This window comes from Aotus nancymaae, unplaced genomic scaffold, assembly GCF_030222135.1.
Source record: "Aotus nancymaae isolate 86718 unplaced genomic scaffold, 86718_ANA_hifiasm-v0.15.2.pri h1tg000033l, whole genome shotgun sequence".
Taxonomy (NCBI): domain Eukaryota; kingdom Metazoa; phylum Chordata; class Mammalia; order Primates; family Aotidae; genus Aotus; species Aotus nancymaae.
In genome coordinates this window covers 13,760,433-13,785,867 of record NW_026988447.1, presented here as the reverse complement: position 1 = coordinate 13,785,867, position 25,435 = coordinate 13,760,433, and the positions used below count along the sequence as shown (strand labels likewise).

Sequence of the window (25,435 nt, the reverse complement as noted above, 5' to 3'; positions counted from 1 at the left end):
GAGCGGAGTTTAAAGGCGGTATGTTTCAGGTGATGTGAGATTCGGGATGCCGGAGGCTTCAAGAAAATACTGGTGGGCACTTAGCCTTCCCTGTGGTTGCCAATCCCACGCGGGGCGCCTCTAGCTTCTCAATTCGCTTTTCCCCCGACCCGGAACCTCCGCCAAGCCCCCAGCTCTCTCCTTCGACCCAGCCTAGCCCGGGGCAGCGGTCCGGGCAGGACCCGCCTCCGGCCTGACGCAGCCTCATTTGCAGTCCCCGGCGGGAGCGTGCCGGGGGGCTCGCTCTGGGCCACCCCCATGGAGTGCGGCGCGAGGTCCAGTGTTTCCTCCCGCTGCGGGGCAGCGCGTGCCCAGTGGAAGGGGCGGTTCCCGCGCCACAGAAGGAGGGGGAGCCAGGCCGCGCGGACTTTCCCTTTTGCCTACTTCCCAGTCTCGGGCAGGCGGGCTCGGAGGTAGCGAGAAAGCGCAGCCTGGCTGCGGCTCGGGGTCGTCCCAGGTACGTCGTGCGCGCCCCGCTCGCGGGGTCTCTCTGCGCCCCTTCCTGGGGTCGGGTCGGGTAGGGTCGGAGGGGAGCTGCAGTCCGGTCACGGGCTCCGGGGACCCCGGGCTCCCGCGCGGCTGCACCTGGGCCCCTCGCTCCTGTCCGGGAGGGGACGGCGGTGAGCGCGCCAGGCCCCCGGGACGCCGGTGCTTCTCTGCGCGGCCCAGCGCGGGAATGTGGACGCCAGCGAAGCCGGCTCTGGTCGGCCCTCGGGAGAAGCAGGGGCCACACGGAAAGGGAGTTCGCGGGTCCTGGGGATCCCATGGTGGGACCCCGCTCGCGCAGTGCCAATGGGCTGTGGCTGGGCCGAGCGCCCTTTCAGTCTTGCTGGTCGCCGCGGGAAGTTTACGCTGGGGCTCCGGGCCGCCAGCTGCCACTTCCCTCGGGAGGGAGGCCCAGGTGGGCGGTGGCCCCGGCCCGGGCCTCCCGCTTCGCTCATTCCTGGTAGGGTCACTTTCCCCGCCTCCTGGGCCCTCTTGGCTCGGAGCGTGGGTGACTAGGATTGGGTAAAGGCTTTAAGGAGCCAGTGAAGTTGAATGCTAGCGTCTCGCAGGGGTGTGTCCCTGCTCGCTGGTTACTGCTAGGACGGAGCTTGGGTATCGGTCACTGTGGCCCAGAGATGGGAAAGGTTGCGTGCTATTGGTCTGTCCAGGACCCTGGCTCCCTAACCCGAAGTCTGGTCTCTGCTCCCTGGCAGGTTTCACCCCACCTCTGCGTTCCTTCGTTCTTAGGATATGTGAGTTAGGTCTCTGAATAGAAAACAACTTAGAGTGTTTAAGCAAAGTCGAGTTCTTCAAGTGCTTTGAAGTGCCCTTTACAGCTTCTTCAATTTCCATAAATAAGAACTTGTGTTTAGAGCTTAAATGCAAGCCAGGAAAGGCTTTTTTCCTGTTTGAAAGAGAGAGAAAAAGAGAGAAAGAGGTGATTGGAGGTGATAGATGAGGGGAAAGAAAGAGGAGAATAATTTTTCCGGGTGTGAACAAGTCAGTCTGCTGAGATGATTTTAATCTATTGACTCTGTTATTAAGATTTTAACCAGAGTAACCGGTAGATAGGGTGGCCTGACTTGAAGGGACAGACAGAAACAAGCAAACAAATCCACAAAAACAAAACAAATAACAAAAGCAAGAGCGGAAACTATTGGAAAATGATTTATTCACCAACATTTTAAAGTTTCTTCCTGTTCTAAGCAAAAAAAATTTTGCATCTTTAAGTTCTTTATAATGTACTCATTTTACAAAAACTGCCAGAAGTTGACAGCATGTTTTGGGAGTTTGTAAGCTATCAGCTAATTTTTTTTGTACAGTTGTATTGAAACTAACAGAGGAGAGAAAAAAAATCTAATGGAATATCCCCAAATTTAAAAGAAGGCAAGAAAAGAGAGACAACAGAACGTAAAACAAATGGGACAAGAATAAAGTACATAGTTGTCATAGTCTCTTTTGTGCTGCTGTAACAAATAACTGAGACTGGGTGATTTACAAAGAACAGAAATTTATGGACTCATTGTTCTGGAGCCTGTGACGTCCAAGATTGAAGGGCTGCATCTGGTAAGGGTCCTCTGGCTACATTCTGACATGATGGAAGGCATCACGTGGTGAGAGAGAGCAAGAGAGGACAGAACTTACTTTTATAACAAACTCATTCTCACAGTAACCTGCTCCATTGGTAATAACATTAATCCATGTATGAGGGTGGAGCCTTCATGACCTAATCACCTCTTAATCCCACCTCTCAACACTGTTGCTTATGAATGTGTATGAATTTCCAATTCATAAGCTTTGGGGCACACATTCAAACCATAGCAACAGTTCAATTACTTTAAAGCCCACAATATCAGTAATTATATCAAATGCAACTTAATACATCAGTAATTAAATGAGAAAAACTAAATTTTTTATGATAATCAGACTAATATTGTCAGATTAGACTTCAAAACAGTCCAACAGTCAATCATATACTGTTTACAAGAGACACATTTATGGATACTAAAAGGAATAAAGTGAACAGATGCAACCATTTGTCAAAAGAAAGCTGTTGTGGCAATATTACTATTAGACAAAATAGAATAAGGCAAAAAAATTATAACTGTAGATAAACATTTCACTAGGTTAAAGTTTTCACTGAGAAGAGATAAAAATTCTGAATTTCTAAGTACCTGTAACACAACATTAAGAAACAAGGAAATAGAAAAAGAATAGAGCCAAATTGACAGAACTAGAAAAATATAGAAAAATAGAAAATTCATAGAAAAATCCACAATCATAGTGGGAGATTTTATCATACGCCTCTCAGTAGTGATAGAAAAAACAGACAAAAGATCAGTAAGGATAAAGACAATGTGAACACCACAGGGTAGTTGACATAAGAAACCTATACTGTTTCCAACAGCTGCTGAAATTGCAGAACATACTTAAAATCTAATCTTATACTGGCTGGGCGCTGTTGCTCACGCCTGTAATTCCAGCGCTATGGGAGGCCGAGAGGGGCCGATCATGAGGTCAAGAGATCAAGACCACCCTTGCCAACATGGTGAAACCCCATCTCTACTAAAAATACAAAAAAAAAAAAAAAAAAAAAATCTGACCATATACTGGCTCATAAACTGCAATACATCTTAAAGAATTTAAATCATACAGAATATGTCTTCTGACCATAAGGCAATTAAAGTAGAAAGGAACATAAAAAGTTATAGAAAATTCCCATATATTTGGAAATTAATGAATACATTTAAAAATAACCCATGGGTCAAAAAATAATCAGAATGAAATCAGAAAATGTTTTGAATGAATTATGGAAAAAATTATATATGAAAACTTGTCAGATGCACGTAAACTGCTTAAAGTAAGATTTATAACTTTAAGTGCATATATTAGAAATGAAGAATGACTAAAAATGAATGAGCAAGCAGACACCTCAAAAATTAGAAAAGGAATAGTAAAATAAATCCAGAGAAAGCAAGACAGGGGAAATAATAATGTAAGTATAGAAAATAATGAACTAGAAAATAGAGGATCTATCACGTTGGAAGTTGGTTTTTTGAAAATGCAAATAAAATGACAAACCTCTGGCACACATAAAAGAAAGCAGGTAAAAATAACTCATCTAAGGAATAAAACTGAGGACCTCTCTTGTTAAATGACATAAGCAAGAGGCCATTATCCTGAGACTGTCTCTAAACTTCGAGTTCTTAAAAAATAAACTGCAACTTAACTTAGTACAATACATAAACAAACTGAAACCTTAATTAGGAGTCTTTTTTTGGAATTAATAGCCAAATTTTCACCAATCATAAATAGCCAAGCTTTAGCCAATCACAGGCAGCCGACTGATCAGACTATGCCCAAACGGGGCAAATGCCTATTACACCATGCCCAAATAAGGCGGACTCCTAGCTGAAGCCAATCAGGTGATTACTGTGCTCTTGTGTTTGGCCTATAAAAGCTCACTGCTCACACTGCTGAGTGGAGCTCTCTGAAACTTTTGTGAAGCTGAGTGCTGCCTGATTCATGAATCATTTTTTGCTAAAATAAACTCTGTCAAATTTAATTTGTCTGAAGTTTCTCTTTTAACAGTTTTTGGTGTTACAAGCAGGATCCAAAGGAGACCTGTAGTGACCTTAGGAGCTCTTAGTGACCAAGTGAAGGCACCTGTGGGGCTCATTGTGCTCATTGCTCTTTCACTGCAACTGGTAGTTGTGGGTAAGTTCCTGCTCAGACTTGAGTGCCATACATTTGTATTTTCAGCTCTCCGACTTTATTTGAACAATTTTTTGACTGGATTGGCTCCAGGATTGGATTGGATTCAATGAAGAAACTGAAACTGGATTGGTGCATTAGGAGGCCTCCAGTAGATAACATTACTAGAAGAGAGGGAATCTTGGGCTTATCTGGATTTAAGGAATGTACAACTCCTCCATCTGCAACTCCAGCCGATTTCATTTATAAGAATTGTGGACGAAGAACCTGTGCTTTTCTAGAGAAATGTGTGAGCCTTATTAAAGATAACTTAGAATTACAGTGGACAAAGAAGAAAAGCCCCTAAAGGCAAACAGGCACATATTTTGAAACAGGCATGCAATGCATACTAATAACATCACGGTAAAAGGGGTATCCATTACCTCAAGCATTTATCCTTTCTTTGTGTTATAAACAATCCAATTAAACTCTTTTAGTTATAAAATATACAATAAATTACTGCTGACTGTAGTCACCCTGTTTTGCTATCAAATAATGAATCTTATACACTCTATCTAACTGTATTTGTGTACCCATTAACCATTCCAATCCCCCTGGACCTACAACTACACTTCCCAGCCTCTGGTAACCATCATTCTATGTTCTCGCTCCATGAGTTCAGTTGTCTTAATTTGTAAGTGAAAACATGGGATGTTTGTCTTTCTGTGCCTGCTGTATTTCACTTAACAGAATGTCCTCCAGTTCCATCCATGTTTTATGACAGGATCTCATTCTTTCTTATGGTTGAATAGTACCCCATTGTATATGTATACCACATTTCTTTATCCATTCATCTGTAGATGGACACTTGGGTTCCTTCTAAATCTTGGCTACTGTGAATAGTGCAGCACTAAACATAAGAGTGCAGATATCTCCTTGATAGATTGATTTCCTTTCTTTTGGGTATATACCTACCAGTGGGATTACTGGATCATATGGTAGCTCTGTTATTAGTTCTTTGAGGAACCTCCAAATTGTTCTCCACAGTGGTTGTACTAATTTACATTCCCACCAACAGTGTACAAGAGTTCCCTTTTATCCATATCCTTGCAGCATTTTTATTGCCCATCTTTTGGATAAAAGCCATTTTAACTGGGGTGAAATGATATCTCACTGTAGTTTTGATTAGCATTTCTCTGATGATCAGTGATGTTGAGCATATTTTCGTATATCTGTTTGCCATTTGTATGCCTTCTTTTGAGAAATGTCTCTTTAGATCTTTTGCCCATTTAAAAAATTGGATTATTAGATTTTTTTCTTACTGAGTTATTTGAGCTCCTTATATATTCCGGTTATTAATTCCTTTTCAGTGGATAGTCTGTGAATATTTTCTCTCCCATTCTGTGTATTGTCTCTGCACTTTGTTGATTATTTGATTTACTATGCAGAAACTTTTTAACTTGATGTAATCCCTTTTGTTCATTTTTGCTTTGGTTGGCTTGCTTGTGGGGTATTACTTAAGAAATCTTTGCCCAGACCAATGTCCTGGAGAGTTTTCCCAATGTTTTCTTTTAATAGTTTCATACTTTGAGGTCTTAAAGTCTTTAATCTATTTTAAATTTTTTTTTATATGGCAAGATACAGGGGTCTAGTTTCTTCTGCATACGGATATCTATTTTTCCCAGCACCATTTATTGAAGAGACTGTCCTTTCTGCAGTGTATGTTCTTGATACATTTATTGAAAATGAATTCACTGTAGATGTATGGATTTGTTTCTAGGTTTTCTATTCTGTTCCATTGTTCTGTGTGTCTGTTTTTATGCCAGTACCATGCTGTTTTAGTTACTTTAGCTCAGTAGTATAATTTGAAGTCAGATGATGTGATTCCTCCAGTTTTGTTCTTTTTGCTCAGAATAGCTCTGGCTATTCTGGGTCTTTTTTGGTTTCATGTAAATTTTAGGATTATATTTTATTAACATATTTCTGTGAAGAATGTCATTGGTATTTTGATAGGGACTGCATTAAATCTATACATTGCTTTGGGTAGTAGGGACATTTTAATGACATTGATTTTTTTCAATCCACGAACATGGAATATCTTTCCATTTTTTGGTGTCCTCTTCAGTTTCTTACATCCGTGTTTATAGTTTTCATTGTAGAGATCTTTTACTCCTTTGGTTGAGTTTATTCCTAGATATTTTATTTGTAGCTAATGTAAATGAGATTACTATCCTGATTTCTTTTTCAGATTGTTCACTGCTGGCATGTAGAAATACTACTGATTTTTGTATGTTGATTTTGTATACTATGATTTCACTGAATTTGTTATCAGTTCTAATTGCTGTTTGGTGGAGTCTATGATTTTCCAAATATACAATCATATCATCTGCAAAAAAGGATAACTTGACTTCTTCCTTTGCAATTTGGATACTCTTTATTTCTTTCTCTTGTCTGATAGCTCTAGCTAGGACTTTCAGTATTATGTTGAATAACAGTGGTGAAGGTGGGGATCCTTTTCATGTCCAGATCTCAGAGGAAAGGCTTTCAGATTTTCCCTGTTCAGTATGATACTAGCTGTAAGTCTGTCATATATGGCTTTATTATGTTGAGGCATGTTCCTTTTATACACAGTTTTTTGCGCTTTTTGTCATGAAGTGATGTTGAATTTTATCAAATGCTTTTTCATTGCCAGTTGAAAGGATCATATGGTTTTTAATCTTTCATTCTGTTGATCTGATGTATCACATTGATTTATTTGCATATGTTAAACCATCCTTGTGTCCTTGCTTTTTTTGTGTGTGTATCTATTGTAAGTTTTTTTTATTCATGGTTACCATGAGGTTTGCAAATAATATAACTCATTATTTTAAACTGATGACAACTTAACACTGATTACATAAACAAGCAAACAAATAACAGAGAAAACTAATAAAACTCTGTACTGTAATTTAATCCTCCCTTTTAAACTTTGTGTTATTACTGTTTATATCTTATTGTACAGTCTGTGTCTTAAAAAGTCATTTCAGTTGTTATTTTTGATAGATTCATCTTTTAGTCTTTTTCCTCATTATATGAGTAGTTTACATATCACAATTACAGTGTTATAATATTCTGTTTTGCTGTGTACTTATTATTACCAGTGAGTTTTGTACCTTCTGATGATTTCTTATTACTCATTAACATCCTTTTCTTTCAGACTGAAGACCTCTCTAGCATTTCTTATAGGACAGGGCTAGTGTTGATGAAATCTTTGTTTTTGTTTGTCTGGGAAAGTCTTATTTCTCCTTCATGTTTGAAGGATATTTTTGCTGCATAAACTATGCTAGGATGAAAGTAATTTTCCTTGGGCACCTTAAATGTGTCATGCTATTTCTCCTGGCATGTAAGGTTTCCATTGAGAAGTCTTCACTAGATGTACTGGAGCGCCTTTGTATATTATCTGTTTCTTCTCTTGCTGCTTTTTAAGATCCTTTTGTTTTTTAGACAGAGTCTCATGGTCACCAGGCTGGAGTGCAAGTGGCGTGGTCTTAGCTCACTGCAGCCTCCGCCTCTTGGGTTCAAATGATTGTCCTGCCTTAGCCTCCTGAGTAGCTGGGATTATAGGTGCCTGCCATCATGCCTGGCGAATTTTTATATTTTTAGTAGAGACAGGATTTCACCATGTTGGCCAGGCTGGTCTTGAACTTCTGACCTCGTGATCCACCTGCCTCGGGCTCCCAAAGTGTTGGGATTAAAGGTGTGAGCCACCATGCTCGGCCAGGATCTTTTCTTTATCCTTGATCTTTGGGTGTTTCATTATTAAATGTCTTGAGGTAGTCTTTTTTTAATTAAAACAACCTGGTGTTCTATAAGTTTCTTGTATGTGAATATTGATATCTTTCTCTAGGTTTGGGAAACTCTCTGTTATTATCCCTTTGAATAAACTTTCTACCTCAAGGTAGAGAGATCTACCTCCTCTTTAAGATCAATAACTCTTACTTAGATTTGGCCTTTGGAGGCTATTTTCTAGGTCTTGTAGACATGCTTCATTCTTTTGTATTCTTCTTCTTTTGTCTCCTCTGACTTTGTATTTTCAAATAGCCTATCTTCAAGCTCACCAATTCTCACTTCTGCTTGATTAGTTCACTGTTAAGAGACTCTGATGCATTCTTCAGTATGTCACTTTAATTTTTCAGCTCCAGAATTTCTGCTTGATTCCTTTTAATTATTTCTATGTCCCTGTTAAATATACCTGATAGGATTCTAAATGTTTTCTCTGTGTTATCTTGAAAACAGTTCTTCTGAATTCTCTGTCTGAAAGGTCATGTATTTCTGTCTATACAGGATTGGTCACTGGTGCATTATTTAGTTTGTTTGGTGAAGTCTTGTGTTCCTAGATGGTCTTGATGCTTGTTGATGTTTGTTGGTGTCTGGAAATTGAATGGTTTTTATTGTAGTCTTCACAGTCTGGGCTTGTTTGTACCCATCCTTCTTGGGAAGGCTTTCCAGGTATTCAAAGGGACTTGGGTATTGTGACCTAAGCTTTTGGTCACCACAGCCATATCTGCATTAGGGGGCATCTTGAGCCAAGTAGCACTGTGATCCTTACAGACTCACAGAGATATCACCTTGATGGTTTTCTGTAAGATCTGGGAGAATTCCCTGGGATTACCAGGTAGAGATTGGTGTTCTCTTCCCTTACTTTCCCCTAAACAAATGGAGTTTCTCTGTGCTGAGCTTCCTGGAGCTGGTGGATGAGTGACACAAGCACCCCTGTGGCCACCACCACTGGGAGTGTGCTGGATTAGACCCAAAGCCAGCACAGCACTGGGTCTCACCCCAGGCCCATGGTGATGACTGCCTGGCTACTGCTTATGCTCCCTCAAGGCTCCAGGGCTCTACAGTCAGTAGATGGCAAGGCCAGAAGGCTTGCATCCTTCCATTCAGGGTGGCAAGTTCCCCTGGGCCCTGGGCAAGTCCAGAGATCCCATCCAAGAGTCAGTGCCTGGAGTTGGAAACTTTAGTGATCTACCTGGTGCTCTATCCTACTCTGGCTAAGCTGGCATTCAAGCCACAAGAAAAAGTCCTTCCAGTTCTTCCCTCCCCTTTCCTCAAGCAGAGGACTCTCTCCCCACCGCCATTATTGCCCCAGGCATATGGTGACTACTGCCTGGCTGTTGCTCATGTTCACTCAAGGGCCAAGAGTTCTTTAGTTAGCTTGTGGTAAATGCTGCCAGACCTGAGTCTCTCCCTTAAGGGCAGAGTTCCCATTTGGCTCAGGGCAGGTTCAGAAATGCTGTCCAAGAGCTAATGCCTGGAATTAGGGACCTCAGGAGCCTGGTTGGTGTTCTACCCCACTGTCACCAAGCTGGTACCCATGCTATAAGACAAAGTCCCCTTTAATCTTCCTTCTCCTCTTCTTGAGCAGATGGAAGGAGTCTCTTTGGAGCTGTCAGCTGCTGTAACGGGGGTTGGAGGAGAGGAGCTGAAAGCACTCTTTTGGCCGCCCTGGCTGGTGTTTCACTAGGTCATGTGCACTCCAGGTCCATTCACTTGGAGCCCAGCACAGTACCAGGACTTGCCTAGGAATTGCAGTCCTTGTGGTCTAGACTACTTTTCAAGTTTATTTAGAACCCTAGAGCATGGTAGCCTGTGGTGGCAACGTTTTCTAGGACTCAAGTTCTAACTACTAGGATAGATTATTATTATTTACCTGGCTATGGCTGGTCTAAATGCTGTCTCCATAGGCACTGGCTAGATTCTGCTCTGTGTTGCTTTCTGCTGTGACAGGGCAGCACTGAGTTACAATGCAGAGTCCCACAGTCACTGTGCTCTCTCCCCAAGCACACAGATTGTCTCTCTGCACCATGCAGCTGCTGCTGAGGATTGGGGAAGAGTGGTATAGGTGACTCAAGACTGTCTTTCCTACCCTCTTCAGTGTCTCTTTCAGTGATATGAAGTTAAAACCAGTTACTCTGATCACTCATCTGATTTTTGACTCTTAAGAGGGTGCATTTTTATGTGAATAGTTGTTCAATTTTGTATTTCTGTGGGGAGGATGATCACTAGAAGCTTCTATTTGGCCATCTTGCTCTGCCTCCAACCTCATGTATGTTTTAAACCTTTTACCATGGATGTCTGCTTTTATTGTAAACAACTAGGACCTTGGGGAAAAAAAGTCCACTCTTACTTCAGCTTTTTGATGGATCCACACTCTCTCTGGCTGGAATGTTTCTCCATTAGAAGAAGCTCCCAAGGCTTGACTCCCAGAAGAATAATCAACCAGTCCCTCAGAGAAAAAGAAAATTTACATAGTGGGGCTTTAAAATCAAGTCCAAAAGGTTCTTGTGTCTGAACTTGCCCAATTGACATTTGGACCATTTTCAGAAAAATCATTTCTAAGATGTAGTTCTCTCTGTTTTCTCTATCCAATCCTGCCTCATCCAGGGGAACGTCTCAGTCAACTGAAACCCCTTTTATCAAATCACTGCTAACTATGTACCATCCAACTGTGCCCACTTCTCATTGCTATGCTCCCAACTTTTCACTGGGAAAAAACAAAACAAAACTAATTGATCTGTCATTTAACCTTGAAAACAAAACAAAAAAAGGATGAACCAGTCTCTGACTATGTAAGATTAGAAGTATCCATGATGAGTCCAGACATAAAAGCTGCTTGTCCTGATCTTAGCGAGCTCTGCCTTGAACTCAGTAATCTAATTTAAAAAACAAAAGCTGGGTTGGGAAACTGCTGATTTAGTTGAATTAGCCTACAAAAATATGCCTGTCTTGTATAAGGCTTATTTTCAGCTGGTTCTTTTGAGACAACTTTGTAAGAGAAACTTACATCTATAGAGAGAATCTCAACTTGCAAGGGTGTCTCTGTCTTTGCACCAGGACAAAAAGGAGGACTAAGCCACTAGAGAATGGAGAAGGCATTGTCTTAAATTTACATAACAAATCTGATCTTTGTTTGAGGTACTTTTCCTGGCCATCTTGTCAGAACTGGGTCTTTACTTATACTCTTCCTTCTTTGTTCAGGCAGATAATGGTATTTAAACCTGAAGTCTAAGTTCTCTCACTTTGGGATAAAAATTTTCTACCCTGTCTTCACCAGGTACAGATAGCTACTCCTTTAAAATGCAAATGTAGGGAAGATAACTCATTGGAAGAAGAAGAAAAAAGAGGTCTGTAAATTGGGTAAATGAAAAAATCTTAAAAGTCTTTTCCACAAATATTATTAAAAACCTTTAGCCAACTGAGAAAGTAATCTTAACTTGTTCTAGCTGCCAGAAACATAATTTGGATCTAAATATTTTGTAAACTATTGAGTTTTATGTTACCGTGCCTGGCATATGATTAAAATTTTAGAATGGAATCTATAAGATCCAATTCTGTCTGTATGTTTATATCTGTGTGAAATTTTTCTATCTCTGGATGGTATTGCCAAAATTAAATTATAGAAGAGCTTTATTTAATTGGCTTAAAGAAAAGTCCAGCTATGGTGGCTCACACCTTATAATCCCAGCACTTTGGGACGCTGAGGTAGGAGGATCACTTGAGGCCAGCAGTTTGAGACCAGCTTGGGCAACGTAGCAAGACCCCATATCTACAAAAAACAAATTATCTGGGTATGGTGGTTCAAACCTGTAGTCCTAGCTACTCGGGAGGATCACTTGAGCCCAGGAGTTCAAAGCTTCAGTGAGCTATGGTCATACCACTGTACTCCAACCTGGGTGACAGGGAGAGATCTCGTCTCTAAAAATATTAAAAGTAAATAAATAAAAATTAAATTAAAATATAGAAAAACAAGTGCTTATATAAATTATTTCTTAATATCTTAGAAACTAACTCAAAATGTTTTTCAAGTTCATGTGATCTGGGATAGTATTCAGTAAATAAAGACTAGTTATAGTTTGTTGGTTTGATTAAAGCAGGCATGTCTTCAGAGTTGTTGGCAATAATTATGATACAGATGTACAACTTTTTCTACATAGGTTTACTAGTAAAATGAGCTCATTTTATTTGTAGATTGTAAAATTTGTTAGCAAAAAAATTATTTAAGATGATGGCTAGCTAATATCTCATTTTGATGAGGACTACAGCATAATTATTAAAAACAACTGAGTTAAATAGATATGAGCTAAAATTTCCATATTAAAGATGCTCTTCCTATACCAGAAAGTTTTAAAGATGTTATCATCAGAGGTAGAAAGTTGAGGCTCAGGGATATCTGTACAAACAACAATTTAATTTTCAGGCTTAGCTAAAAAAACCTAAGAGGATAGAGAGAAAATTTTGCATCTCCTACAGCTTCTTATTACAGAGAGACTAAAGATAGTTGGGTCTGTTACTAAACATATTTTCTGTCACATTGAAAAATTATACTATGAGAAGGCACATGCTTCTAGAAATTACAGTTCATAGATATGTCAATGTACAGAATGCTGGTGTGACAGTTCACAATTGTTTGCTTTCTAGTTTTCACTAGAAGTTAAAGTTACTAAGGATAAAGTAATCCCAGCACTGTGGGAAGCTGAGGCAGGTTGATTGCTTAAGGCCAGGAGTTTGAGACTAGCTGGGGCAACACAGCATGACCCATCTATGAAAAAAAATATTAATATATGGTACTAGAATTACCTGAAGTGATAAGGGAAAAAAACTCTAAAAAGAAGATGTGTTTTGGGTAAGAAAAGCTGTAAAGTATGAGGGGATGTTTTGTTTTGTTAAGGAAAAAATAAAATTTGTCCTAAAGTAGAATGCCTGGTTATTAACACAATGAGAAAGAGAAAAAGTATAGAACAAAAACTGAATGGATATAAGAAAGTTGTAGAAGGTTGTGGGACAGGAATCCTGGGAAGGGAATTTTATATATGATCTAGCTAAGATTTGAAGATAATTATGTTTTTTTAAATTGAGCATTAATATCAAAAACATACTGATACAGAACTAGAAATTTGTCCTCTATGTTAAAACAACAAGGTTTTCTTGGAGTATTGGTCTGCTCTTAATAAGAAATTGAAAGATTTTTCTTTACCTGTTAAGTAATTGGCCTAGGAAATGAAGAATCTATGTTTTATTCAGATAATTTATTGTTTCATGTTGTCTTTATTGGATCTTTGACTGCCTCAGAGACCTAAGTTCACCTTATTAAAAGAGCAAGAGTTTCTATAATTATGTGGCTTTCTGTATTTGCCTTTGAAGTCTTTTACCATTCACTCTAGTAAAATGAATAAATATTATTTCATAGGGAACTGTGATCCTGTTTTAATCAAATATTTTAAACCTTTTGATACTTTTGACTTCTTGAAATCAAATTCTAAATTAAAATCTTTTGACCTTGAACAAACTTTGGAAGCTTCTAGATGGGCTTCTGGAATATCTCAAAATAAATTGTTTTCTCTCCTGATAAAAAAAGAGAGATGTTAAACTAATTAGGCTTATTTGATATGTTAAATTGCATGAGAAGCATTGCCAAATAAGAAGTGATGCTGAACTTTCTGTAAGTCATATTGTATGGGTATGTTATTAACATGTGCTTCAGAAATTATATGAAATTCATAGAAACCAGATAGTTGTGGTATAGCACTATCAGCCAAAATTCTAGTTATGAAATATTATATGTTAATACAATTTCCTTATCAATTTCATTATTGTGAACTCTCATCATATCTTTTTTTTTTTTAATTGCATTTTAGGTTTTGGGGTACATGTGAAAAACATGCAAGGTTGTTGCATAGGTGCATACGTGGCAGCGTGATTTGCTGCCTTCCTCCCCTTCACCTACATCTGGCATTTCTCCCCATGCTATCTCTCCCCAACTCCCCCCCAACCGCTGTCCCCCCCCCTGCAACAGACCCCAGTGTATAGTGCTCCCCTCCCTCTCATCATATCTTTAAGTCCATTTTAAGCCTTGTCATCTACAAAGAGTTACTTGTTTTGCTCTGGTACTTTCTGGACGCCATGAAAAACAATTATATAAAGTGTGTGGACCTATAAACAATCAAACAAAAACCCTGACATGTTCTTTTAAAAGATTAACGGAAAGAACTCTGACAAATACAGGTTTCTGATAACTTTAAGATCATACTGCTGGACTGGATAAGAACTTCCAGAACTCTAGTAAAGAAAGGATTGGTTCAGAAAACTGCCAACCCAACATTAAGCAGAATAAGAATTAACTGAATAATAAGGAAATGCTTTGGCAGATTTTCATGCTAAGTCAGCCAGTACTGAAATTGTTAAGATATACAATCTGAAAGAATATTATAAGATTTATCTGAATCAAATTATCTATGATAACCTATTTAAATGAACAGCATCATGCATCTGAATTGGAGAAACAAAACTGTTATTTAAAAGGATGTAAATTCAGTGTTAAATGTGGCCTCATGGATGAGACAGCTACCTGGTCCTTTCTGAGTTCATATAGCTTCCATTATTAAAAGTTCTGTACTCCATGACTCATCACAGAATAGATAACATGAAATTATGAAACAATATTGGTGTTATGAATGTTCTAAAATTGCTAAAATGGCTTATAATCAATATTTGGCTTGTCAAATCCACAATTTTTGTAAGATAATGAAAACCTCGGTTGATACATTTCTACCATCTATTGGACTATTTGAACATTTGCAGATGTATTTCATTCACTTGCCTCATTGGGAACCAAAATGTTCTTGTAATAATATGTATGTTCCCTGGTTGGATAGAAGCTTTCCCATGCATGAAGGCCAATGTTGTGACAACAGCTAAAAGGTTAGTAGAAAACATGCTTTCTTAATGGGGTGTTCCTGGAGAAATCTCCAGTGACAGAGGTGCGCATTTCACTGGACAAGTTATAAAACAGTTAAATAAAGTATTGCAAGCACAATGGCATTACTATTGTCCCCATGATTTTCAATCTTCTGGGAAGGTCAAAGGGACAAATGGTAATTTACAACTGAAATTGGCAAAGTTAGCTTGACGTATTGATTGCGTTGGCCAAAGGTATTACTATTGGCTTTGATGGCCGTCAGATTTACTCCTATTGGATAACATAAATTAACCCTTTTTATGAAATAGTTACTGAAAGACCTATGCCCCTAATAATAAAACCTCATATAGCTCCTACTCTTATAAACTCTGACATGACTAATTATTGCAAGGCTTTAATGCATTATGCCAAAGTGTATTTTCATCAGGTAAAAAATAAGACTTTCAGGATTCACCAAATGAGAATAACCAATCTGATCTAGAATCCAAGGATTAGATCTTTTGGAAATGACATCAGAGAAAGACTATCCTTGAACTCTCTGGGAAGGGACTATATCATATTCTTCTCACCATCCACACTATGGCAAAACTTGAGGGCCTTGATCTTGGGTCCACATCTCTCAATTCAAGAGCGTTCCTCGAGATGCTTGAGAAACCTATTAGAGATCTGAAGGTAAAACTGGCCAGGGGGGTTTCTTCCCAGAGCAGATGACGTCCTAGATGTAGATAGCGTTCTCAAGGTCATGAATTAGGATTTCTCTTCTGTCATAAAACCATTGTTCCTTTTCCTTTTTACCTTTTGCTGTCTTTCTTATACATCGCAAGATAATGGTGTGGTTAGGATTTCACAATTGATAGTTTCTGCAGGAAACTTAAGTGAATGCTGGATATGTCATGTTGAATGAAATACTTACATGTTTTAAAGATCTTCTAATTCACTCTATAACAAATTTTATTGATATTCCAAGTGTGACTGCTGGTTCAAATTGCACATCTGGTCTTTCTATAGGTTTAGGCTTTTTGAGTCACATATTCAGATTTCGTGTTTAAAGCTTCAGTAGACAAAATGTATAGGAGAGATTTTACAGTTAAATTATTCCGGAAACTGAAGAAGAAAACCAAAAGGGGAGATAATTAGATAGTCTGTAAAATTCATAACTGTAATTCTCTAATTGTTGGTAGTCTCCATTGATGATAATTAATAGTGGAGCCTTGAATAAATACTACTACTACTTCCCCATTGAAGACCCCTGTAGTACACAGTGTCCCACAGGGAACTGTCTGTTGTGCCCCTCCAGCATATATTTTTATCTATGAAGGATTTAACTATCAATCATAGGCATAGGCAACCCCATGACCCAGTTGGTAGGAAATTAGAGGTCAGTGTGGATTAGGGATTCTAACAGTACCACTGTCACTGTTTCTTTTTATGCCATAGTGCAAATTAGGAGGTATAGAGCAATGTTAAATTTCCATAGCCAACTGGAAACTTGACATTGCTCTGTACATCTTAATTTGCACTATGGCATAAAAAGGAACTTGCCAGCAGGTGCGAATCCCTCTAAATGGGCATCTTTTATTCAAATACTCCTTCCCTGGCTTGGAATAAATGTAAATTATGATGAGAAATCCCTTTCAAACAGTAGCTGCTACAACTGACTCTACTGCAAAGGCTATAAAAGTTGACTAATGAAGTTCTCTAAATTCTTTTGCTGAAGTTTCTTTAGATAACAGGATTGCCTTGAGCTATCAGTTGGTTCATAGTGGGTGGGGTGGTGATAGGGGACACTGTGTATAATAGCTAATACATCCTATTGTACTTCCATAGAGGAATCTGTTATAAGGAAAATGAAATAAAGGTATAAAAGTTGGAAAGAAGAAAACCATCATGATGTCTTGATGATGATTGGGGATACAGAAAATAAAAAGAATCCACAAACTATTAGAATTACCAAGTTAATTTAGCAAGCTTGCTCAATGCATGGTCAGTATACAGAATTTTATTGAGCATCTACATATACATATATGCCATATTATATTAGACTGTTTTGCATTGCTATAAGGGGATACCTGAGGCTGGGTAATTTATAAAGAAAAGAGGTTTATTTGACTTATGGTTCTGCAGGCTGTACAAGCATAGCACTAGCATCGACTTGACCTTAGAAAGTTTTTACTCATGGTGGAAGAAGGGGGATCAGGCATGTCATATGGAGAGAGAGAGAGAGAGGGAGTGAGAGGGAGGGAGCAAGAGTGAAGGGGGAGGTCCCAGAGTCTTTTTAAACAAACTGATCTCCTGTGAACTAACAGAGTGAGAACTAACTTATTACCATGAAGAGTGCACCAAGCCATTCATGAGGGTTACACCCTCATGACCCAAACACTTCCCACCAGGTGCTACCTTCAACACTGAGGATCATATTTCAATGTGAGATTTGGAGGGGACAAACATCCAAACCATGTCACATATATAAATGTGTAAAACTATTTTAAATGTTTTAAAAGTAACAAATAGGAATAAAGCTCACAAAATATGCTCAAGAATTTTACACAAAAACCATAAAATACTATTGTGATAAGTTAAAGAAGTCCTAAATAAATGGAGAGATCTGTTGTGCTCATGGATTGGAAGATTCAGTACTGTAATGATGTTAATAGTTCCCAAATTGTTCTGTAGATTCAATATATTGCCAATTAAAAACTCAACGGGCTTTGTTTTTTGAAACTGACAAGCTGACTCTGCCATTTGTAATACTATTCAAAGGGGCAAGAATAACCAAGACACATTTGAAGAAGAACAAGGAGGAAGAAGAACATATTTGAAGAAGAAGAAGAAACTCTATTAAATGTTTAGCCCTTAGATATTGATACATACATTTGAGATACATCTATTGCCTAGATATTGAGATATATTATACATTCAATATGGTTTGTTGCTGATATAGGGATAGACAAATAAACATCGGATCAGAATAAAGCACTGAAACAAGATCCACCCCTATATGGACGTGTGGCTATTGACAAAGAAAATATTGTTGATTATTTCCCCAAGATGATCTTTAAAGGATAGCTTAATCGAACATCCTTCTTAGAAAAAAGTGAATCCTTCTGCTACCTCAAATATCAACCACAGGTAGATTATAGATCTAAAAGTGAAAGGCAAAGCAATAAAGATTTTAGAAAATAACAAAGAGAACATCTTTAAGAAAATATAGGATATATTTTAAAAATAGGTCACAAAACTATTAAAAATATATAAAATATAAGAACATCTGTTTATCAAAAGCACTATAATTTGAATAGTGGTTTCTCCTCCAAAATTCATATTGAAACTTAATCCCCATTGTAACAGTACTAATCCTAAAACTAAGTATTAAGAGGTGTGACCTTTGGGAAGTGCCTAAGTCATAGGGCTCTTTCCTCATGTATGGGATTAGCATCCTTATAAAAGGGCTTGAGATTGAAGGTAGTGCGCTCTTGCCCTCATGGGAGGACACAGCAACAAGGCATCATCTTGGAAGGAGAGAGAAGCCCTCACCAGACACCAGTGCAGGTGCCTTGATCTTAGCCTTTCAGAGCTATAAGAAATAAATTTCTGTTCTTTATAAATTACCTGGTCTCTGATATTTTGTTACGGAAGCACTAATAGACTAAGACAAAAAGATTCCATTATGAAAGTGAAAAGGCAACCAGAGAGTGGCAGAACCTTTTGGAGATGATGGATATGTTTATTTCCTGGATTGTGATGATGACACCATGAGTGTATACATATATATGTATACATAATGTATACAAATTGTGTGTTTTTTTGTATACCAATTATACCTTAATAAAGCTAAGGAAAAAAAGAAAATACAGAATAAATATGCATGGTATGACCTAATTATTTTTTTAAAAAAGAGGACGGAATGCAAAGCAGTGGTTTCGGTGTAAACATAAAAATTCTGGCTCCAACAGCATTTAGATTCCTAAACCAACCATCCTTATGTTTTAATTCTCTGTGACCATAAATTGTACAGGTCAGGCCTTTATAATCTCTCAGATTCTGTGAATGTGGGGAATTAGTTTTACCCATAAAGTTTTGTTCTTGGGGATAAATATTCTTTTTAAATTTTTGTATAGTTAGTACACTGTGAAAATACAGACAAAGGCATACAAATGCAACAATGGGGTAGCTGAATAGAGCTAAAGAATGATATAGGGCCCAGAAGGTGGGCAAAGAGAAAGTTGTTGGATTTATGGTTACAAGTAAACTAGCAGTTGTGGTGCAGATAGTTTTATTCCCCCCACATTCATCTGAATGGCCCATCCAGACTTAAACACTGTTTTCTGCATTTACTTCTAGGCGGGAAGATAGGGTTCTGATGGTGTGAGTCTCCTTCAACCCAGCAAACCACCTTGGTCTGCCTGGAGTTTCCAACACCCCTCCTGCCTACTAGTGATAGGTGCCAGGCAGGTCGACGCACATGCAACTTTTTTCTTTTGGTGCCAAAGCATACTTCTGGAGTTTCTTTCAGTGAATGACAGCTATGATTTGGTTCTCTGAGCTCTCTTTGAATCATGGGGGTCACTGAAGCAGAGAAAAGAAATGCTTAAATGTTAAGAAATTTTGAAGTGCAGAAAAAGGTGATTGTAAATCCATATGGTTAAGCTTAGCCCATTTCTTAAAAGGCTTGATTGCTTATTCCTCCATTCATTGATTTACTCGTTCTTCTAATACATGTTTATTGAGTCTTGCTCTATATTTCCAGATGGTTGTGATTTTAAGTACTGCACAGTGGTTGTATATCTGTGTTAGTGTTGCTGAATGTATCAGGGAACTCATTTTTTATCCCCATTCATATGTTCCATTCATCTGTTATTCTCTCTCTCATCTCTTATTCTCTCTCTCTCTCTCTCTCTCTCTGTGTGTGTGTGTTATGCCTAGAAAATATTTCTCAAAAATTAGAATTATGATATGCTGTCAAACACAATGACTCATTTGAACCTCTTTTATCTATAGATTGAATCACTGGACAATGCCACATACTTTGTGGATGGTATGGGCCTTGGGCGCCATCATCAGCCTCTCCAAGGAAGAATCCTCCAATCAGGCATCTCTGTCTTGTGACCACAATGGTATCTGCAAGGGCAGCTCAGGATCTTTAAACTCCATTCCCTCAGGGCTCACAGCAGCTGTAAAAAGCCTTGACCTGTCTAACAACAGGATCACCTACATTAGCAACAGTGACCTACAGAAGTGTGTGAACCTCCAGACTCTGGTGCTAACATCCAATGGAATTAACAGAATAGAGGAAGATTCTTTTTCTTCCCTTGGCAGTCTTGAACATTTAGACTTATCCTATAATTACTTATCTAATTTATCATCCTCCTGGTTCAAGCCTCTTTCTTCTTTGACATTCTTAAACTTACTGGAAAATCCTTACAAAATCCTTGGGGAAACATCTCTTTTTTCTCATCTCACAAAATTGCGAATCCTGAGAGTAGGAAATATGGACACCTTCACTAAGATTCAAAGAAAAGATTTTGCTGGACTTACCTTCCTTGAGGAACTTGAGATTGAGGCTTCAAATCTACAGAGTTATGACCCAAAAAGTTTGAAGTCAATTCAGAACGTAAGTCATCTAGTCCTTCATATGAAGCAGCATATTTTACTGCTGGAGATTTTCGTAGATATTACAAGTTCCGTGGACTATTTGGAACTGCAAGATACTGATTTGGACACTTTCCATTTTTCAGAACTATCCACTGGTGAAACAAATTCATTGATTAAAAAGTTTACATTTAGAAATGTCAAAATCACCGATGAAAGTTTGTTTCAGGTCCTGAAACTTTTGAATCAGATTTCTGGACTGTTAGAATTAGAGTTTGATGACTGTACCCTTAATGGAATTGGTAATTTTAGAGCACCTGATAATGACAGAGCTATAGATCCAGGTAAAGTGGAGACGTTTACAGTCCGGAGGCTGCATATTCCACAGTTTTACCTATTTTATGATCTGAGTACTTTATATTCACTCACAGAAAGAGTTAAAAGAATTACAGTAGAAAACAGTAAAGTTTTTCTGGTTCCTTGTTCACTTTCACAACATTTAAAATCATTAGAATACTTGGATCTCAGTGAAAATTTGATGGTTGAAGAACAGTTGAAAAATTCAGCCTGTAAGGATGCCTGGCCCTCTCTACGAACTTTAATTTTAAGGCAAAATCACTTGGCATCATTGGAAGAGACCGGAAAGACTTTGCTTACTCTGAAAAACTTGACCAACCTTGATGTCAGTAAGAATAGTTTTCATTCTATGCCTGAAACTTGTCAGTGGCCAGAAAAGATGAAATATTTGAACTTATCCAGCACGCGAATACACAGTGTAACAGGCTGCATTCCCAAGACACTGGAAATTTTAGATGTTAGCAACAACAATCTCAATTTATTTTCTTTGCATTTGCCGCAACTCAAAGAACTTTATATTTCCAGAAATAAGTTGGCGATTCTACCAGATGCCTCCCTCTTACCTGTGTTACTAGTGTTGAAAATCAGTAGGAATACAATAAATATGTTTTCTAAGGAGCAACTTGACTCTTTTCACACACTGAAGACTTTGGAAGCTGGTGGCAATAATTTCATTTGCTCCTGCGAATTCCTCTCCTTCACTCAGAAGCAGCAAGCATTGGCCAAAGTTCTGATCGATTGGCCAGAAAACTACCTGTGTGACTCTCCATCCCACGTGCGTGGTCAACGGGTTCAGGATGTCCGCCTCTCGGTGTCAGAATGCCACAGGGTGGCACTAGTGTCTGGTATGTGCTGTGCCCTGTTCCTGCTGATCCTGCTCACAGTGTTTCTGTGCCACCGTTTCCATGGCCTGTGGTACATGAAAATGATGTGGGCCTGGCTCCAGGCCAAAAGGAAGCCCAGGAAAGCTCCCAGCAGGGACATCTGCTATGATGTGTTTGTTTCTTATAGTGAGCGGGATGCCTACTGGGTGGAGAACCTTATGGTCCAGGAGCTGGAGAACTTCGATCCCCCCTTCAAGTTGTGTCTTCATAAGCGAGACTTCATTCCTGGCAAGTGGATCATTGACAATATCATTGACTCCATTGAAAAGAGCCACAAAACTGTATTTGTACTTTCTGAAAACTTTGTGAAGAGTGAGTGGTGCAAGTATGAACTGGACTTCTCCCATTTCCGTCTTTTTGATGAGAACAATGATGCTGCCATTCTTGTTCTTCTGGAGCCCATTGAGAAAAAAGCCATTCCCCAGCGCTTCTGCAAGCTACGGAAGATAATGAACACCAAGACCTACCTCGAGTGGCCCACAGACGAGGCCCAGCAGGAAGGGTTTTGGGTAAATCTGAGAGCTGCGATAAAGTCCTAGGTTCCTACATTTAAGGCCAGTCTTTGACTAGTTGGAGTCTTTATACCATTAGTTGTAATTAAGTTCATTCAGACATAATTATATAAAAACTACATGGATGAAGCTGGAAACCATCATTCTCAGCAAACTAACACAAGAACAGAAAACCAAACACCACATGTTCTCACTCGTAAGTGGGAGTTGAACAATGAGAACACAGACACAGGGAGGGGAACATCACATACACAGGGGCCTGTCAGTGGGTGGGAGGCTAGGGGAGGGATAGCATTAGGAGAGATACCTAATGTAGTTAACGGGGTGATGGATGCAGCAAACCACCGTGGCACATGTATATGTAACAAACTTGCACATTCTGCACATGTACCCCAGAACTTAAAGTATAATAATACTAATAAAAAACTACATGGACGTACTGTCATTTGAGGACTTGCTTACTAAAACTACAAAACTTCAAATTTTGTCTAGAGTGCTGTTTTATAAAAATGTGCCAGAATTAAAAATTGGTTTTTGGGTTTTCTTCTATGTGATAACTGTGATCATAAGTCTATTATTGATATCTGAATATAGTCCTCCCTTGGTATCCGGGGGAGTTGGTTGCAGGATCTTCATGGATATCAAAATTCATAGATGCTCAAGTCCCTCAAGAGTGGCATAATATTTGCATAAAACCTATGTACATCCTCCTGTATACTTTAAATCATCTCTAGATTACTTGTGATACCTAATACAACGTAAATACTATGTAAATAGTTGTCGTACTGTCTTTTTATCTGTATTATTTTGAGTGTTGTATTGTTATTTTTTATTTAAAAAATTTTTTAAATATACTTTTGATCTGTAGTTGGTTGACTTCGTGGATGTGGAACCCACAGACATAGAGGGCCAACTGTCACTGTAGCAATTGGCTTAGTTCATTAGGAAATAGCACAGATGAACTTAAGATTCTCAATAACTGTGTTATTCTTTCTTTCTGCTAAGAGATTCCTCTGTGGCCACAAAGAGCATTCTCTGTCCCACCCAGCTGTCACTTCTCTGTGCAACTGTTCTCAAGAGCAACAAGGCAAAGTATTTGGGGCACTTCCCCAAACTTGTTGCTATTACTAGAAAAAAGTGCTGTGTGTTTCCTATTAAACTTTACAGGATGAGAAATACCTAGAGGGTGTATTTTCATGTGATCTGGAGCTGTCTTTCTGGCTACTTGATAGGTCTCTCCAGCCATAGTTACTTGAGGGAGTGAGTATATAGCACAAGATACGGTAAATTATGTATTCCTGTAATTTAACAAAACTATTAACATAAATAAATACTCAGTTTAGGAGAATTTGAAAGACACCTCCCACACCCGAACTCTGGTCTTCCTCAGCCTCTAACTACCTTTTGAGTTCTAGTTATTGTCCAGTCACGTTGGCTCTCAGTTCCTGTTTTTAGTCTGTTTCCCCTGCATTTTGTTGCTTTTTCCTTCTTTGAAAAGTTTTGTTTTTAATTCTAAAAAGGCCTGCCCTTTCCTCCTTTTCCGCCTTTAAAAAGTACATGTGAGCTAAATAGATTTTTAAGCAAATATATACCTAGAGGTTCCTCATAATGACTCAAAAATAGTTTAATACACAATAATTTAAAGATAGATAGTATTATGTTAATTTTGCAATCTAGGTATAATAATAGCACCCATTAAATTTTGATGCACCATACTTTGCTAAGACGTATTTGCTGATTCTGCGTGACTTTCTTCTTAATCTGGGAACATGTGAAAGGAAGTGAGCCTCCTTTTACCCCTGCTCAATTCTCAACGAGAACTGGGTTTATGTGGTTAATTGGCCACTGGAGTCAGAAAGACTTGGGTTAGTAGATATGTAATCTTTGGCAAGTCACTTGACATGACCCAAAAAGTTTTTCTGTCTTTAAAATAGGGATGAAGATCTCTATATCCTAAGATACTGAGAGTATGAAAGGTAGGAATGTAAGTAAACCATAGGCCTAAGCTCCTTGGCTCGCATTCTCTCTCGAGGGGTGAGGAGGGCAAGAGTACCATGCCCAAGAGAATGGGCACCATGGGTTCATGTGTGGGATGAGGGGATGTCTGTAGTAGATGTTAGCCATTATTATTATTATTTTCCAAGAAGAGATTTCATTCCCTTACATATTATGGCTTGTAAATGGGTATTTTTCTGTTATGGATACTAGCAGGGATATAAGGGACCTTGCTCTTTGCAGAAAAATACCCCAAAGAAATATGCTCAATAAGTGCAGAACAAGCTTCAATCCTTTGGGAACTCACATAGGGCTGCTTCTGTTTCACACGAACTCCCAGGAGAGTGTTATGGAGGAAAGAGTAGCCAGTCTAAAAAAGAATCAGGCCCAGCATAATCCCAGCACTTTGGGAGGTTGAGGCAGGAGGACTTCCTGAGCCCAGGAGTTGGAGAACAGCCTGGGCAACATGGCAAAACCCTGTCTCTACCAAAAAATACAAACTATTAGCCGGGCATGATGGTGTGTGCCTGTGGTCCCAGCTACTTGGGAGGCTGAGGTGGGAGGATCATCCGAGCCCAGGAGGTCCAGGCTGCAGTGAGCTGTGATTGTACCACTGCACCCTGGCCTGGGTGACAAAGCAAGACACTGTCTCAAAACAAAACAAAACAAAAAAGAAAAAAAAAATGAACATGTTTAGAAGAAGGAAACTTGAGATTCCACAGACGCTAAACACAATAACGGACTTTCTGCTTTACTTCTCTGTTTCCTACATTAAGCACCATGTTAATTATGAGAACAAGGTAGATTTAACATTGATTTGATCTGTGTTTAATTTCAAGAACTTAAAATAGCAACTGAAATAGCTTCATAGTTAATCGATAGATTTAAAATAATCTTTAAAAAGTAATCTTTAGGCTGGGCCTGGTGGCTCATGGAATCCCAGCACTTTGGTAGGCCAAAGTGGGCAGATCACCTGAGCTGATGTGGTGCCTATTCACATTAAGGATGGGTCTTCCTCATCCAGTCCACTGACTCCAATGTTAATCACCTCTGGCAACACCCTCACAGACACACCAGAAACAATACTAGCTATCCAGGCGTCCTTCAATCCGATTGAGTTGACACCTAGTATTAGCCATAAC

At 38.9% G+C, this 25,435-nt stretch overlaps 1 protein-coding gene across 5 annotated transcripts; it reads left to right on the top strand.

Moving 5' to 3' along the window:
* TLR2 (toll like receptor 2) lies at positions 1–25,435 on the top strand. Of its 5 annotated transcripts, none has more exons than XM_012448522.2 (3): positions 416–496; positions 4,288–4,613; positions 19,955–25,435. In XM_012448522.2, exon 3 carries the CDS (start codon positions 19,971–19,973, stop codon positions 22,323–22,325), a length of 2,355 nt encoding a protein of 784 aa, XP_012303945.2. In that variant the 5' UTR covers positions 416–496; positions 4,288–4,613; positions 19,955–19,970; the 3' UTR covers positions 22,326–25,435. The 5 variants fall into 5 exon arrangements, with proteins under 5 accessions (XP_012303946.2, XP_012303945.2, XP_012303943.2 ...); XM_012448521.2 differs by lacking the exon at positions 4,288–4,613 and adding an exon at positions 4,136–4,242 and having other exon boundaries at positions 438–496; XM_064383799.1 differs by lacking the exon at positions 4,288–4,613 and adding an exon at positions 4,102–4,242 and having other exon boundaries at positions 440–496.

Bases quoted from the DNA above. Each gene is read 5' to 3' on its own strand.
- TLR2 (XM_012448523.2), top strand. From the start codon at position 19,971: ATGCCACATACTTTGTGGATGGTATGGGCCTTGGGCGCCATCATCAGC.